Source organism: Doryrhamphus excisus, chromosome 16 (genome assembly GCF_030265055.1).
Source record: "Doryrhamphus excisus isolate RoL2022-K1 chromosome 16, RoL_Dexc_1.0, whole genome shotgun sequence".
In the NCBI taxonomy this organism is placed as follows: domain Eukaryota; kingdom Metazoa; phylum Chordata; class Actinopteri; order Syngnathiformes; family Syngnathidae; genus Doryrhamphus; species Doryrhamphus excisus.
The window spans coordinates 3,226,870-3,244,783 of NC_080481.1; the positions used below are offsets into that span (position 1 = coordinate 3,226,870).

A 17,914-nucleotide genomic window follows, 5' to 3' on the forward strand; every position below is an offset into this window, starting at 1 on the left:
ACCATTACCATTACCATAATGTAAGACGATCCATGAATCTAGAGGAACCGGCAGCCAGATCCTTGACTGAACCACATTTGAGAGGACCTCGGCAGGCCATAACGTGTATGTTTGTCTGGAACAGGTGAAGTACATGAAGATGAGAGAAGACTGGACGGTCATCATGGAGCTGTTACGGCAGCATCAGGAGAGGAAAAACCTGCTCGTGGCCAAGAAAGCCAGTAAGTCATTCAAGTCAGGTGGTAACATTTCCTGGGTTGTAAAAACTTGACCATACCTGTACTGTATCTTACAAATACAGTACAACGTATAGTTATTTTTTAACATTGCAACATTGACAGTATGTGTGTTGCAGATGAAATGTTGACCGGTAGTTCCCAGGCTGAGTCTGCAGCCCTGGCACAGTTCAACAAGTCTTGGGCAGAGCTCACGGACTGGCTGACCATGCTGGACAACATGGTCCAGAACAAGCGTGTGGTGGTGGCCGACTTGGACGACATCAATGACAACATTGGCCAGCTTAAGGTGACTGCATGTCGGTGCTGCCTTGGTTATGAAAAATGTCCAAATGTACCCAGGATATCTTGTTTCAGTAGGCGGTTACTAATGTGCTACAGCTAGCACCTAGCGAGATATGTACTATGTGTGTAAAGTCCTCATTTTTACCTGTTGTAATTATGGGAGATAAATGTAAATGCTAACAATTCTAGTAGCTAGCATGCTAGATTAACAGTGTACATTTTGATAACACAAGAACATCTCTTTTTTCAATAGACAGTTGCTAAAGTGCTAAATCTCAATATGGTATTCAAAATGCCAAAGCTAGCGCCTAGCATTAAGAAAAGCACAATGTACATAAAAGCCCTAACTTCCACATATTTTAATATTTGTGAGAGTCACAAAGAAATATTAATGCTAATATTGCTAGTGTGTAGCATGCTAACATTTACCACCCCAGCAACCTCTCTGACTACATTGCAATAACATGGGAACATCTCTTGCTTCAATAGACAGTTGTAGACATGCTAAATCTCATTGTGATATGCAAAACGCTAAAATGCTAAAGCTAGCATCTGACATTAAGAAAAGCAAAATGTACATAAAAGCCCTAACTTCCACATATTTTAATATTTGGGAGATTCACAAAGAAATATTAATGCTAACAATGCTAGTGGGTAGCATGCTAACATTTACCACCCCAGCAACTGCATTGTGATAACATGGGAACATCTCTTGCTTCAATAGACAGTTGTAGACGTGCTAAATCTCAATGTGATATGCAAAACGCTAAAATGCTAAAGCTAGCACCTAGCATTAAGAAAAGCACAATGTACATAAAAGCCCTAACTTCCACATATTTTAATTCCCAGGGAAAGATAATAGTTAATGCTAGTGGTTTGCATGCTTGTGCTAAGTGCTAAATCTCAGTAGTGTGATATGCAAAATGCTAACATCAGCACCTTGCAAAATTAGGATGATATACATAAAATCCTAACTTATTTAAATTTTGGGAGTTTCCCAACGAAATGTAAAAGATAATGATAGCTAAGAAATTAACACAAATCACATGTTGTCATTTTTCATGGGTTCAGGCATCTTTGCAGGAGCTGGATCAGCGGCGCCCTCTTCTGGACAGACAGGTCACAGCGGCCCAGAACCTAAAAAACAAAACCAGCAACCAGGACACACGCAACGCTATCACTGAGCGCAGTAAGTCTCTCACAAACACACTGGTTATATAAGTACTAGGTATGTATTATTATAATAAATAATCTCAAAAAGTTGGTCGGGAAAAGAACGCATAACGGCTAATTCTCCATGACACGTTTAGTTGACCGCCTTCAGACCCACTGGGAGGATTCTCAGGCCAAAGTATTGGGAAGAAGCAAGCATCTGCATAGCATGCTGCAGGACTCCACCGAGTGGCTGGACTCCAAGCAGAGGGTGGATGTTCTCATCAAGCGGGCCAGCGAGAGGCTGGAGTCCTGGCAGGAGGTCACCTATACGGTGGATGCTCTCACGAGACAGAACGCAGAGCTCAAGGTGTGCTGAATTCAAAGCTCAACCACCTCCCATCTGTGTGGCGTTTATCATGTTTCCTAACTTTGCTTGCCGCTCAGCACTTTGCCAGCGACCTTCGGCAGTGGCAGGGTCAAGTGGATGAGACCAATGCATTGGCCGATAAACTGCTGACACGTTACGCCGATGACGACACGCATAAAGTGACCCAGGTTAACGACAACATGGTGGCTGTCTGGACACATGTCAACAAGCGGTGCGTGCTGGGGTTTTTTTTGTTGTTTTTTTATGCAGTAACACCATGTTAAAAAGCAAACACAACTTTGTTGAAAATGCAAAAGTGGTGTACCTCAGGGATCAATGTGCAGTCCATTTTTGTTTGACGGAAATGACTGTGATGCGTTTGTGATCCAGTGTTTCAGACAGAGAGGCCGCACTGGAAGCGGCCCTGAAGTTGCTGCAGCAGTTCTACCTGGACCTGGACAAGTTCCTCAACTGGCTGACAGAGGCCGAGACGACGTGTAACGTTCTAATAGACGCCACCAACAAGGAGAGGCTGACCGAGAAGCCCGAGGCGGCCAGGAATCTTCTGGCACAGTGGAAGGTGGGACGTGTAACTGGTTCTTTCTGCAGCTTGATGAAGGAACAGCAAAAACCAGATAAATTTGGCGCTACCTGTTAGGCCTCGCTCATGAATACATTATAATTGGACTGCATTTAACATCTCATATCAACATATTAACGACTAGCAACAAAGCTACGGAAGAGACTTACTGGGAGAGGCTTTCAAAAAGGTGTGGTTAAAAAAAGCTTTTGCGTCTTATAGTAACATAACTGTGATGCCTTCAAGGAACCCAGTGAAAAAAAATCATAACCAAAAAATATTATCAATGAAGCAAAGACATACATAAACATGAACAGAGACTCTGACAGCAGGTGCTGCTGTGGACCCCCTCCCCCGTCTAAAAGCACTCACTGGCGACTTGTTGGTGACATTTAAAAAAAAAATCACAGAGAAGCAATTTTAGTCACTTTTTGCCTTCCAAAGCGTCCATTACAATTTTATGCACATGCATCATAGCCAATTATGCAAATTAGCTAATGTCACCATTACGCCCTCCCTAGCAATCTTGATCCATTGCAATGCCTGGTTCCAACTAAAGGTACATTTGTTTTTTATGAACAAAAGTACCTCATTTTTACATCAGTAGCTGTATTATTGTACTGCCCAAAAAATTCAAATCCAAATATAATATATATATTCAGACAATACTTTCAAGCCAAATGCTTTTTGCAAAGGTGTTCCTCCCAAGCAGTCATCAGTGAAATGATCACTGCAAATGACAGAAGTCGAGTTGGGCGGCCATCTTTGTCTCATTCTCTCCACTCGCTCCGTCCAGTGGGGTTCTATGAACATCCAGCAGCAACACAATGTCGACCATCTCCCTCGAAAAGCCTTCGTTTACTCGGCTTTAGCTGAGACGTGTCACCCCGATGATGTCACTATCGGAAATGAGACCGAGCTGCCAGCTTGTTTGTTTATTTTTTTTTTGCTAATTTATGTTTTGCATTCAAAAAAAGAACAATGTAGAACAAAATTACAGTCTATAACATACTTAAGCAAAGTTAATGAATCCTGTCAGGGACCCTTTAAACTCAAACATGTCCATTTTGGTTCAATCTCCAAGTCTTGACTCGCTGCCCTGACTTGGCATGACAGGAATGCTGACATGGCACCATGGGGAGATCTGATTGGCCGCTTAGGGATCACATGCGGAAAAGAAAGAACCCACTGATATGTGGGTGTTAAAGCGAAGCCTCTGTTCCGCGCTGAACACATTTTGACTTTTGACCCACACACATTCTGGTGGAACGTCACAATCGACACACACACACACACACACACTGTATGATATAATATATATATTATATATATATGAAGTTGTTTTCAAATGTATACTTTTCCACATATGCTTGTCACACTTGTATGCACCGCCGAGACGGTCTTCTGTGCCCAATTAGAACGGCGGATTGCAGCACAGCCTCGTGTCCCGGGAGCACACACTCGCACACACGCATGCACGCACACACGCACACACGCGTGCTCCAGCACTGCAGGCAGATAACATTTAATTGGAAAAGGAGTACTCGTAGTTAGAGGCATCCTTTCAAGTTGTCGCATCATCCTCTTCTGGCTCTCCGTCTCGCTGTTTAAGTCTTCCTTCATTTCGCTTCCCTTCCTGTCCACATCTCACTCACACACACACACACACACGCATATACGTCTCAACAGATGGCATTGTTTCACGATGAGAGCTAATCTTCCGGAACGACAAGACACATAAGACGGTACAGCTCGTTCCTGTTTACATGCGGGCCTCCTGACTTTTCTTCCTGGATGCTGCGGAGAAAGGTCTACCGGGTCCAGGTCGGCAAAGGCAGTAAAACTCTTCTCTTTTGCTTCCAAAAGTCTTCGTACTTTCTATTAACAGCTTGCTCCTCTTTGCGGTGAAGACCCCTTTTCTGTGGCTCTGATGAAAAATGTACAGTTTGCTTGCATTGGTCCTTTATCCAGACAGGAATGCAATCTTTATTGCTTTTTAAAAACTGAAATTGGTGCACAAGTTGGAATGAAAAAGAAACGAAGTATGCCACCCAGTCATGGTTTGATTTTTTTGTTATTTTGAATAAGTGTGAATAATAAAAGTCATGAAAATGACTAATAGAAAGAAGTGTCCTTGTGCCCTCCCAAAGTATTGGAGCGGTGAGGTTAATTCCTTTATTTTTTGCTGTAGACAAAAAACATTTGGGTCACACACACGCCCATTTTTCATGTCAGCAAAAGTATTGGGACACATGTGTTTTGTTGTCCAAGTGTGTCCTACAATATTCCATATATCAGTGAACAGCACTGAATGTCTACGCTCACTTTTAGGTTGGGTAGGATAGGTTATGCTTGTGTAGACAGCAGTTAGAGGTGTAAACAACATGAAAAATGTCTATGAGTGGGGAAAAAACAAGCAATTTTGAATCTGAGAGATCAATCAGAACCAAATGGTTATCAATCGGTCGATTTTTGATCAGTCCGCCCCTGAATGTCACTCGATGTGAATGTTACAAGTGAGTTGTCACGTGTGTCCGACAAGACTAGCTCAGCTAGACGGCTAAACTTCGCTTACACTGATGCTGTGGCACAGGAGCATAAGTGGTACAATGTGGTAACGATGTAACAGAAAAAAAAACATGAAAAAGACGAGAAAAAGCAGCGAGCCAAGCTGGATGGCAGGGAAATAACTGGACCAACCGGTGGAAGACATGCCAACTTTTCATAGGGCAAGGAAGAAAGAACCGATGTGCAAATAAACAGTTTTAAGTAGTTGCAAACATTTGCACTAAAAGTGAAGTATTATTATATATTATTCAGGTCCAGGTCTTCAATTGCCATTGTTTACTCGCAACACAAAAAATACAAAAAAATTAAAAAAAATTAAAAAAAAACGTAAACTATATTATGAAAGCAGGAAGTGAACAAATGTAACAGTTACTGATTGTAAAAGTACCAGATGGAGGGGTAGGATTTAATAAGCTTTGCTTCTTCCTACTCCTTTTGGACATGTGGAACTGGGAACTGATTATGGGATGCACTCAATTGTAATCTGATGCACGTTCAAATGTAATTAAACCATTACCATTACCATTTATTAACCGTCTAGAAAAAGGCTTCTCCAAGCTACTTCCGTAGCGGATAGATGGTTGAAGTCCGTGCTTCCACAGCCAAACACAGCTAGGCCAACGCACAACGCTGTTGTGCATTGAAAAACCACACAACAAAGAATGAAAACTCCACAAAAATTAAAACAAAAAACTATTATTGGTGAACATGTAAAAATGATCAATTAGGCTACATTAATGCTACAAAATGATACAACCATCTAGGGCTGCACTGTCAACCCTCAAAGATGGCGGCTGACTCACTGCCTTGTGTGTTGTCAGGACCTGGAGGCAGAGGTGGACGGCCACACGGAGCTGTATCATTCCCTGGATGATCATGGCCAGAGGATTCTAACATCAATGGGGGACTCGGAGGACGCCGCCCTCCTCCACAGACGTCTCAACAACATGAGCCAGCGCTGGAATGATCTGCGCAGCAAGACTCTCAACATGAGGTGGGGGAGGACAAACTTCCAAAGGTATCTTTGATGTCCTGGCTTGGAATAGACCAAATGTCTGTTTGGGCTCCGAAGGGCTTACTTGGACTCCGAGATGGCACCTTGGAAGAGGCTGCACATGTCGCTGCAGGAGCTGCTGAACTGGCTGAGACTGAAAGCGCAGCAGCTTGAGCAGGAGCCACCTGTAGGGGGCGATGTTCCCGCCGTCCAGACCCAGTTAGACACCCACAGGGTAGGATGACACGGGTTGAGTCTCAAATGGCAAAACTTCCATACTTAGTCTTGTTAGTGCCGTCACACTGACGAGTACGGCAAAACGCAGTGCGCCGTCAGCACCCGAATGTTACACTCAAGAGCTAAAATGGACACTAACCATAAACAATAGTTGCCATCTTGGGACGATCCCGAGTGGTTGCAAGACTTTTGGGACAGATGTCAAAATTAGAGAGCACAAAATACCCAGTGTCCAGTGTATTTATTAAGTGCTTAGTACAGGGCTGCACGGTGGTCGAGTGGTTAGGAGATCCGAGTTCAATGCCACCCTCGGCCATCTCTGTATAGAGGTTGCATGTTCTCCCCGTGCATGCGTGGGTTTTCTCTGGGTACTCCGGTTTTCTCCCACATTCCAAAAACATGCTAGGTTAATTGGCCACTCCTAATTGTCCATAGGTATGAATGTGAGTGTGAATGGTTGTTTGTCTAGTCGAGTGGTTAGCATGCAGGCCTCACAGCTAGGAGACCCGAGTTCAATTCCACCCTCTACCATCTCTGTGTGGAGTTTGCATGTTCTCCCCGTGCATGCGTGGGTTTTCTCCGGGTACTCCGGTTTCCTCCCACATTCCAAAAACATGCTAGGTTAATTGGTGACTCCAAATTGTCCATGGGTATGAATGTGAGTGTGAATGGTTGTTTGTCTATATGTGCCGTGTGATTGGCTGGCCACCAGTCCAGGGTGTACCCCGCCTTTTGCCCGAAGACAGCTGGGATAGGCTCCAGCATCCCGCTACCCTCGTGAGGATAAGCAGTACAAAATGAATGAATGAATGCTTAGTGCAATTTAAGTTTTGTCCAATTACATAATTCTGAGCATGCTGGGGGGGGCTGGTTATATGTCATGAACTATTGAGCTGGTCCGGAACCCAAGATGGGGACACAGGAAGTTTTACAAATGGACAGCAAAAACGCTAATCACAAAAGGTTAAAACATAACTACCGTATTTTCCGGACTATAAGACGCATTTTTTTTCCTAGGTTGGCTGTTCCTGCGACTTATACTCCAGAGCGACTTATAAATGAAAAAAGTGTTTATGTTCCATAAAGACTGGACACCTTTTGTGTTCATGTTTATTTTTTGTGTAGCTGAATAACCATTGTGTTAGCATATCTTACACCTATTCAGCCTGTTCTCTATTCTTTTATTGTTAGAACTTGCCTTCCAAGAGGACGTAATGTCTGTTTTGGTCAAGTAGTTTGGAAAATAAATTACCCGCAAAAAATGCCACTTATACTCCAGTGCGACTTATGTATTTTTTTTTTACCTAATTATGCATTTTTGGCATTAGCGACTTATAGTCCAGAATAAATAAATTACTACCTCATTATGCATTTTTGGCCTGTGCGTCTTATTCTCTGGAGCGATTAATAGTCCAGAAAACACGGTAGTAAAATAAATTACCCAAAAAAATGCGACTTATACTCTCCAGTGTGACTTATGCATGTTTTTTTCTACCTAATGATGCATTTTTGGCCTTGTGCGACTTATAGTCCAGAAAATACGGTAGTTTGTAAAATAAATTACCTGCAAATATGCGACTTATACTCCAGTGCGACTTATCTATGTTTTGTTTTTTTACCTAATTATGCATTTTTGGCCTTGTGCAACTTATACTCTGGAGCGACTTATAGTCCAGAAAATACGGTAGTTTGTAAAATAAATTACCCGCAAATATGCGACTTATACTCCAGTGCGACTTATCTATGTTTTTTTTTTTCTACCTAATGATGCATTTTTGGCCTTGTGCGACTTATACTCCGGAATGACTTATAGTCCAGAAAATACGGTAACTAAAGACTGTAGCAAAATCAGGGGGTCACTAATTTTGTGAATTAGTCCCAAGTCAATGTTTACTGCCTTGAGTTACATGGGGGAGTCAAGGGGCTTTAATTTTCCCTTATTTTGCCGGAAAATGTCTTTTATTTTCTAATGCAAACATTGACTGATTTGGACCTAAAATGCATTTTACAGTCTATTCTGTTGGCAAAATTGTTATAAAAAGCCTATGAAGCAGGCCTTGATATTGTAAAAAATAAAATAAATTAAGTATGTACCGTACCTAAATAAATTATAATAAGCGTGCTGCTTCTGAGAAACTATGCCTTGCTCAAACCCCCCAGACTTTCATCCCAACACGCAATGTTTGTGGGTTTCATCATCATAAGCAGCCCTCATGTTGCAAATCAAAGGCGCGAGTAAATGGAAAGTGTCGTGCCGCAGCTTCAATTAAAAAAAACATTTTATGCACAATTTTCTGCCAAATGAGCAAAATGATTGAGTTTCATCTTTCACTTTCAATTTTCCTCACAGAAAGCCATTTGACAACGTGCTAAATGAACATGACCAGGCATCAAGCGCTTGCATGTCTTGTCACAGGGCTTCAGACGGGACGTTAGAGCCAAAGAACCGCTTGTGACCAAAGCACTTGATGATGTCGGAGTCTTCCTCTCCGAATTGCCCCGAGAGCCTCCGATGTCTGAGCAGCGAGGTAAAACTCATCAAACACCCAGACACCTTTCAGCCCATTGGACTTGGAAGAAAAATCATTAAGCAGGAAAAAAAAATTAAAAAGTGCTTTCCTGATGTGACACTGCTTTGAGAGATATTGCGAAATTACATTAGAGCCTTATTTCAAATTGAAATAAATTAATTTTTGTCCTTGAAATTCTACACACAACACCCCATAATGACAACATGGAAAAAGTTTTATTTCGTGTTTTTAAATTTATTGAAAAGTGACTTTGCTCAATACATACATCCATCTTCTACCATTTATCCGAGGCTGGGTCCAAGCAAGGAGGCCCAGACTTCCCTCTCCCCAGCCACTTTGTTTAAATCCTACCGGCCTACAGCTGTTCCAAGACCAGTTGGGAGACATAGTAGTCTCTTCAACGTGTCCTGGTCTTCCCCGAGGTCTTCTACCGGTTGGACAACCCCTGTACACCTCCTCAGGGAGGCGTCCAGGAAGCATCCTAACCCAAGCCGCCTCATCTGGCTCCTCTTAGCGGTTCTACACCGAGTCTCTCCCAGATGACAGTGCTTCTCACCTTAGAGCAAGGGTCTCAAACACGCGGCCCGCGGGCCAAATGTGGCCTGCAGGACACTAGTTTGAAGCCCCCGCCTTGATATGAAAGTTTAATGTTAGTGCGGCCCGCGCAAGTTTGATATGGATGCTGTATGGTATCATGTACCCAGAAAAAAAATTTACGTTTGATTCATGTTCATGTTAAAGGTTACATAACTGTTAATAGTTATGCTCCCTATCTGTGTGGAAGTGGTAAGTTTTTGGCTATTTAAGTTGAAAGGAAATAACTTGAAGGCTACCGTTTAGGTCGCTAGCTCTCTAGTTTGCGAGTTAGCATGTGTCTCAAGACCCTGCAGTTGCGCAATATGTTGTAAATAAAAAGAGTATAAATGTGACTATAGTCGTGTTTTGTCATGTCTACAGGGCTCTAATAATGCTTTGTTCATTTTAATCTGAAAAAAATAATTTGTCTACCCACCAACTATATGTGGTTTCTTAATTTTTAATTATTTGCTGTTTTATTATTATTATATTTATTTATTACTGATTGATTGATTTTCTTTATTCTTGATTTGTTTATTTATTTTTCATCTTATTTTGTGTAGAAAAATAAAATGAAGATATTTGAGAACAGTGGAATGTTTTATCAGAGATTTTCTTGTAGAAAATAGGAACCAAAGCAAAGTTTATTCATTTTTCTGTTTTTAATAAATGCGTTTTTTTTGGGGGGGGGGGGGGAACCTGATGCGGCCCAGCCTCGCCCAGACCCTAGCTCCAGTGGCCCCCAGGTAAATTGAGTTTGAGACCCCTGCCTTAGAGAGAGAGTCCGGCCACCCTGCGGAGAAAACTAAATTCGGCCGCTTGTACCCGCGATTGTGTCCTTTCGGTCATTATTCAAAGCTGATGACCATACGAAGGTAGGAACGTAGATCGACTGGTAAATAAAGGAAGCCCAAACTTTTAATCTGTGGTGTATACATAAGACATAATTTAAATACATAAACTGTAAAATGTTCCTAAAATATTGTGACAGGTCAGTAACACTCAATAGGTTATTACTTAGGCCTATAAATATATTTTTTAAATTATGCAATAAATATTTTACAATAAAAATAAAATTATAAAATAAAAAATAAATACAAATAATGACCTCTCATGGCCCACCTGCAGTACCACCACGACCCGCCAGGGGGCCGCGACCCACACTTTGGGAATCACTGCTTTAGGAGATAGGACCATTTTCAGCATTTGTTTAGTAATTTCCAGTTTGTACAAGATATGAAAGACTGATATTATCGGACCTCCATAGCAAATAACAGCTTCTATCATTTGGGTCCACCAAACCGTCCATCCATCCGTGTGCAACTTTAGAAGCCATTGTGACAACCACCATCCTCCACGGCTAAAAGCGGCTTTTTCATGTATTAACTGCGGGGCCCTGGCTTTCACATGGCAATGGCCACACATAGAGGTTAACAAACCCTCTCTCTGGCGCCATGGCAACAGCCTGATTACTGCTGAAGTTTTACGAGCCACGAGACAAAGTGCAAGGAGACAAAGGCAGGTATCCAGCTGCCAATAACCGAGGAGACAAAGCCTTGAGAAAGCCTCTTTGTGTGTGACATTTTGTTAGGTTTCAGTAGAGATAGTGAACCTGCTTGGCCGTACACATACAGCACAAGCGCATGTACACTCCTGATCTACATTTTAAGACCAGTTGCAAAATTTTTCTCTGTTAAGAAATCTCTTAAGCAGATTCTAAGTCGGGCTTCAAAATGCAGAAAAAAGAAATTAGAGTTGGGATTTATTGCAGACAAGCATGAAAGAGAAGGCCGTTGATGTTCAGCTTATCAAAAGTTTAAAATCACAGCTTCCGTAGTGGACTTCCATTGCCATCCATCTGCCAATGTCCTCATTTGGATTTAGATTTAGTTTTTAACAAAGCAAAATTTGTTCTCAATCAGAAATCACTCCACACTCTTTATTGCTCTCTGGTTCTACCATATCTTACTTATTGTGTGGAAATATGGGATAATAACTATAAAAGCAAACTCACTAAATGTATTGCAAAAAAGGTCAGTAAGGATAATTCATAATGCCGCCTACGGAGAACATACTAACTCCTTATTTCTAAAATCACAAAACTTCAACTTGCTGATATAGTTCATCTTCAAACAGCTAAAATAATGCATAAGGCTAAAAATAACCATTCATTCATTCATTCATTTTCTACCGCTTTTCCTCACGAGGGTCGCGGGTGGTGCTGGAGCCTATCCCAGCTGTCTTCGGGCGAGAGGCGGGTTACACCCTGGACTGGTAGCCAGCCAATCACAGGGCACATATAAACAAACAACCATTCACACTCACATTCATACCTATGGACAATTTGGAGTCTAAAAATAACCAATTACCTAAAAATGTCATCCAATACTTGGTCATACTATGGTCATATTATCTCGTACTTCGGTACGTGATAAAAAAATGAAAAAATTATTTTAAAAAAACAAAACAATTTTTTTTTAACTATGTTGGGAAAGCAGGAAGTGAACAAATGTAACAGTTACTGATTGTAAAAGTACCAGATGGAGGGGTAGGATTTAATAAGCTTTGCTTATTAATACACGCCATCTTCCGTTTGACGCCCCTGCACAACCCGAGGCTCATTGTTACACTGAAAAAAAAGACTGTGCCATGTGGAAAACTTGTCAATTTTTTAGATGGTCTTAAAACTTTGATCAGGATTGTACTGATACTCAATTCGATTCAATTGTGGCTCAGTTCGCTGACCTCCATAGTGTTTAGACTTAAGTCTTTTGAGTGCAAGTGTGTTCACACTGAGAAGCACGGTTTCACTTGAAAAGGTCAAAATTTCCTTCCCAATCACAGTTAAAAAGGAGAAAAATAGCTAAAATATTGCTATTGTCATTTCAAGTAAGTGAACATTTGAGACAACACTTAGGTTCTCCAGGTGAGTGTACTCTCAGTGTATACGGTATCTATAAGATCCCTGCTCCTTCCTCAGACATCAGCCCAGAGGAGCGTGCCCAGAATGTCGGTCGAATCCTGCGCAAGGAAGCGGACGACGTGATGACCAGCTGGGAGAGGCTCAACGACGACTCTGCTGTTTGGCTGAGGAGGTTGGAGGTGGCTCTGAAGCGGCTGATGGAGCTCCAGGAGACGCAGGACCTTGTGGACGGCCAGCTGAGGCAGGCGGAGATGGTGAAGGAGGCCTGGGAACCGGTCGGGGACCTTCTCATCGACTCGCTGCCAGAGCACATTGAAAGAGTCAAGGTAGGATTGGTGTTTCGTACACACAGCAGGTGTTGCCTTGAAATATCCAACTTACTGTTATTTGGGCGTGTGTGTATGGGATATAGGAGTTCCAGGAAGAGATTGCTCCTATTCAGGAGGACGTTACGCACATGAACCAGTTGGCGTCCACTTTCGGTCCACCTGAGCTCCAGCTGTCGGCGAGCAATCTGGAACGCATCGACGATCTCAACACACGCTGGAAACTGCTGCAGGTATGCCAAACTTGCTTTGACTATATTAGGGGCGGTCCCATGTTACAGCGTTTCAACTTATGGCCTTTCAAGTTATGGTATTTCAAGTTATGGCATTTCAACTTATGGCATTTCAAGTTAGGGTGTTTCAACTTATGCCATTTCAAGTTATGGTGTTTCAATGTGTGGCATTTCAAGTTATGGTATTTCAACTTATGGCATTTTTAGTTATGGTATTTCAACTTATGGCATTTCAAGTTATGGTGTTTCAATGTGTGGCATTTCAAGTTACGGTGTTTCAACTTAGAGCATTTCAAGTTATGGTATTTCAACTTATGGCATTTCAAGTTATGGCATTTCAACTTATGGCATTTCAAGTTATGGTATTTCAACTTATGGCATTTCAAGTGTTTCACGTTACAATGTTTCGCGTTACAACATTTCACTGTATTTCGATTTATGGCACGCTGAGGCTACTGGCTTCACTGAGAAATTCACAAATAAAAACATAATGGCATTCATTTACTGATATCCTAGCTTTGGGTAATGAAATCCATATTTATTTAGTTCTTTCTGGAAGGAACTCTGAATTTTAGCAGGTGGAGAAAATAAGTATTGTCCATGAGTGTGGTGTGAATGGTTGTTTGTCTATATGTGCCCTGTGATTGGCTGGACACCAGTCCAGGGTGTACCCCGCCTCTCGCCCGAAGACAGCTGGGATAGGCTCCAGCACCCCAGCGACCCTCGTGAGTATAAGCGGTAGAAAATGAATGAATGAATGAAAGTATTTGATCCCTTATTTGAGGAAATCGTGGCTTGTTTTGGTCTTTCTTTGTTTCAATAAAAATAATTATGATAGTGTTCATATAATTAAATGATATTATTGTTTTTTAGTCAGCTTGCCAACACACTCACTTGGTAATTGCATGAAATTCCTTCCAATGTTATGTATTTGTATGACCAGGTTACTATGGATACGAGAAACAACTGGGGAGCAAATGGATTGAGTGATGTGAATGTGAAGGTAAAAAAAAAGTGCATTAGTTTCATGTCTTCATCGTATTCCTCATCGTATTCCTCATCTCTTCCTCATCGCACACGACAGCCATTCCCTCTCCCAACGAATGTGGTCTTCTTATTGGTGACAAAGATGGAAGATGGATGCTTAATTAGCCGAGCACTCCACTCAGGCTGGATTACAACTTGTTCCATTAAGGAAAAGATGAGACGCTTTTGATGAGTCACTTTTTTTAACACCGCAGTACAAAAATGTGGTAATCAGCTTGGAGTACCACGTGTCGCCCGGGAAACGCACTGGGATTAATAAAGACAGCTTCTGCAGGGAACCACGCCCTCATGCGTCAGCTGGCTTTGCATCAACTCACATCCCGTTTGAAAGGTTTTAATTCCGTGAGAAATATTGCCGCAATTGTGTGCAGCAATTTCCGCAAGCGTTAACCGGCTGAATCACGATGATTTCCTATGACTGCAAGCTCACGCTTTGAGATATGTCGCATATCCTGCAGGGAGCTGAAGGCCTGCAGGGACCATCAAGGGAAATGAAACCATGAGTCCGTATTAGTCAACCATATTTCCTGAAGTCTGTATACTTAGGCAAAAATATATAATTAAAGGTATTTTTTTCTTATTTAATATACAGGTGCATCTCAATGAATTGGAATATCTTTTATTTCAAATTCAGTAGTTCTTATAGTAATTATGTGAGTGAGTGAAATATTTCAAGAATGCATTTCTTAATTTTTAAAAATAATTGTCATTATTGTTGTTTACTCCCGAATTCAATATGTCATTAAATTTGATGAAATATCTCCAAAATAAAATTCTACACACTAGTTTGTACTCTAATCAGAAAATGGAGGGAAAAAATTCCCGAGCCTTTAATTGGTCTCCCTGTCTTAATTGAACCACTGACAAAAATAAATGAATGCAGAATAATATAATTTATACATAAAGTACTTTCTTAATTTTAATTAAATTTATTATTTAATGTGCATTTATTGCATTGATATTATCTAAAACTGATTTATAAAAATCATTAAATATTTATATATGATATATTTAATTATATGATGTTTTTATATGATCATATCATATTATTATTATATATCATATGTAATACATGCATATAATATGTAATATTTCTTTTATATGAAATATAAATCTAATATATATTATAATATGTAATATATATTTTATTATTTTATAGTTTTTTTACACTTAATTCAACCATTTAATTTAACTAGTATAATGTATGTACTGTATGTCTTCTTATAAGACACCAAGCATATCCAAAATGAATGACAGTAATATTTATTTTATATGTAATATAAATGTAGTATATTATAATATGTAATACATATTTTATTTATTATTTTATAGTTTTTTTAAATACTTAATTCAACCATTTAATTTACCTAGTATCATATATGTCCTATGTATGTACTGTATGTCTTCTTATAAGACACCAAGCGTATCCAAAATGAATGACAGTATTAGGCCCATGAAATATTTATTTTATATGTCATATAAATATAATATATATTATAAATGTAATAGATATTTCATTTATTATTTTTTGTGTTTTTTTATACTTAATTCAACCATTTAATTTACCTAGTATCATGTATGTCCTATGTATGTACTGTATGTCTTCTTATAAGACACCAAGCGTATCCAAAATGAATGACAGTATTAGGCCCATGAAATATTTATTTTATATGTCATATAAATATAATATATATTATAAATGTAATAGATATTTCATTTATTATTTTTTGTGTTTTTTTATACTTAATTCAACCATTTAATTTACCTAGTATCATGTATGTCCTATGTATGTACTGTATGTCTTCCTTTAAGACACCAAGCGTATCCAAAATGAAAGACAGTATTAGGCCTTTCCTTATTCATCAATGGCAATGTTGTAATGCTAATTTGAGACAAGGCGTCTCTCACTTAGCTGTTCCATTACAAGCCAAAGGACTTGTAATGGAAGGACTCACAAAAGACTCCATTGTCTCCTCTTTCAATTACAATTCCATCTTATTTTTATTTATCTTATTCTTCCTGCTCCATCATTTTCTGTTCTGTTAAGGGGTCGTCTGCCACCCGAAAGGTTGTGGGTTCCATGTCTTCTGAAGTATCCATGAGCATGATATCGATATATTTTTTCTATGGCGGCATATTGGCTTGCAAAACTACAAATGATATAAGTTAATATAATGACAGCAGTTGCTAAAACTAATCATTGATGTTTTGATCTTACAAAGCCTAAGTAAGTTTGCTCAAATGCAGAATTGCTTCTGCTTGGACATTAAAAGCATGAAGTTGAATTCCGACGAAAAGAAACAGACACACTTTGCAAGTGAGTGATGCTGGGAACACCTACGTAGGTTGGATTGCAAGGTTTTATAGTGTGCGTAAAGCACTTGATGTTAAGATCATCCTGCCTGGCGTACTGCCACCTCCATATTATGTGTATCATCGTTCACCTCGCATGACTCTGTGTCGCACTATTCATTAAACCTAGATTGGCAGTTGGAGAAGGGATCTGGTGCTGAATATAATTCAATATAAACAGTCCCTTTCATTGGAAATGTTGATCCTAAATCGTTGCAGAACTCAGGAGGGTTTGGAGGCGGGTGATTGTGTCGTGTGTCAAAAATAGAAATTGTATTGGGTGTCTCAATTACTCACAGATTTTCGCCATTTGTTGGTGGTCAAGGAAGGTAATCAAGTTTTCGATTCCAATTCCAGTTCGGCATCAGTCTTCGGAGATGGAATTCATTTCCTATCATCAGAGTGCTGTAACACAGTCATCACCGACTGATGATGCAGCAACTGAGGTTATTGTCTTGCTCAGTGATACTTAGAACTGAAGATGGAACCCAAATCCTTCCGGTTGGTGGACAACCATCCTATCACCTGAACCTTGCCGCCCTGACAAAAGGGGACAAAATGTAAAAACGCTTATCCGTATGATGTCGTTTTATTGTACATGTTTTTTTTCCTCCATCAGATCTCCGTCGATGACCACCTGAAGCAACTGATGGACGCACACAGAGACTTCGGCCTTCTTCACGGTGAGCAAAACACACACTTTTGCCACAGGATGGTGCATTCATGTGTGTTAGTGTATTTCTAAGTCCCACCATTGAATTTCAATATGACCCTGGACTCCAGACTTGCATCCATAACGCGTGTGTCAGGTATGGATTAAGTTTAGTACCGACCGCATGTTGAGCCACCTGTCAAAGTACTTTTCAAAGAAAATGATTTGGATTGATTTGGGCATCAGTTTTGTTTAAAGAATAACTGTCCATGTGTAACCTGCAGGTGAAATGTAAATGACATTTATGGCGCCCCTTGTGGATTTTGACCAAAATGCTATAGAAGACATGCTCCCATCAGTGGCGTCATTAGGCCTATTTTAGGGGGGCTTCAACCCCCCTAAAATGTTCTTAAGCACACCTAAATCATTTGATATTTTTTTATTGATATTTTTTTTTTTTTTTACAAAAAACTCTCTGACAAATTTCATATAATAGGGCAAAAGCAGGCTAAAAATCAAGCCAATAAGCAGGCTAATACTAGCCTAGTAATAATCAGAAGCCTAGTAATAATCAGAAGAAGAAGAATGATGATAGTAATAATAATGATAATAATAATAATAATAATAATTATTATTATTATTAGTAATAATAATAATGATGATAATAACAATGATAATAATAATATTTTTGTTTTTATTATTGTTAATAATAATAATAAAATAATAATAATTATTATTAATATTATTAATATTATTATTGGCTGGCGACCAGCCCAGGGTGTACCCCGCCTCCCGCCCGAAGACAGCTGGGATAGGCCCCAGCACCCCTGCGACCCTCGTGAGGAAAAGCCG

The 17,914-nt window shown here is 40.1% G+C and overlaps 1 protein-coding gene across 17 annotated transcripts in view; it reads left to right on the top strand.

The window, feature by feature from the left end:
- The window catches only part of dmd (dystrophin), a 198,192-nt gene that overhangs the window by 124,498 nt on the left and 55,780 nt on the right, over positions 1-17,914 (top strand). For 12 of the 17 annotated variants that reach the window (XM_058052496.1, XM_058052498.1, XM_058052501.1 and 9 more), the window contains 13 exons: positions 125-221; positions 356-525; positions 1,593-1,710; positions 1,832-2,043; positions 2,121-2,275; positions 2,434-2,623; positions 6,013-6,185; positions 6,264-6,420; positions 8,839-8,950; positions 12,510-12,778; positions 12,865-13,011; positions 13,955-14,014; positions 17,030-17,093. In XM_058052496.1, the coding sequence (XP_057908479.1) occupies positions 125-221; positions 356-525; positions 1,593-1,710; positions 1,832-2,043; positions 2,121-2,275; positions 2,434-2,623; positions 6,013-6,185; positions 6,264-6,420; positions 8,839-8,950; positions 12,510-12,778; positions 12,865-13,011; positions 13,955-14,014; positions 17,030-17,093 (1,924 nt within the window). The remainder of the gene's footprint in view (positions 1-124; positions 222-355; positions 526-1,592; positions 1,711-1,831; positions 2,044-2,120; positions 2,276-2,433; positions 2,624-6,012; positions 6,186-6,263; positions 6,421-8,838; positions 8,951-12,509; positions 12,779-12,864; positions 13,012-13,954; positions 14,015-17,029; positions 17,094-17,914) is intronic. The other 5 variants (XM_058052506.1, XM_058052507.1, XM_058052495.1 and 2 more) reach the window with 1 other exon arrangement.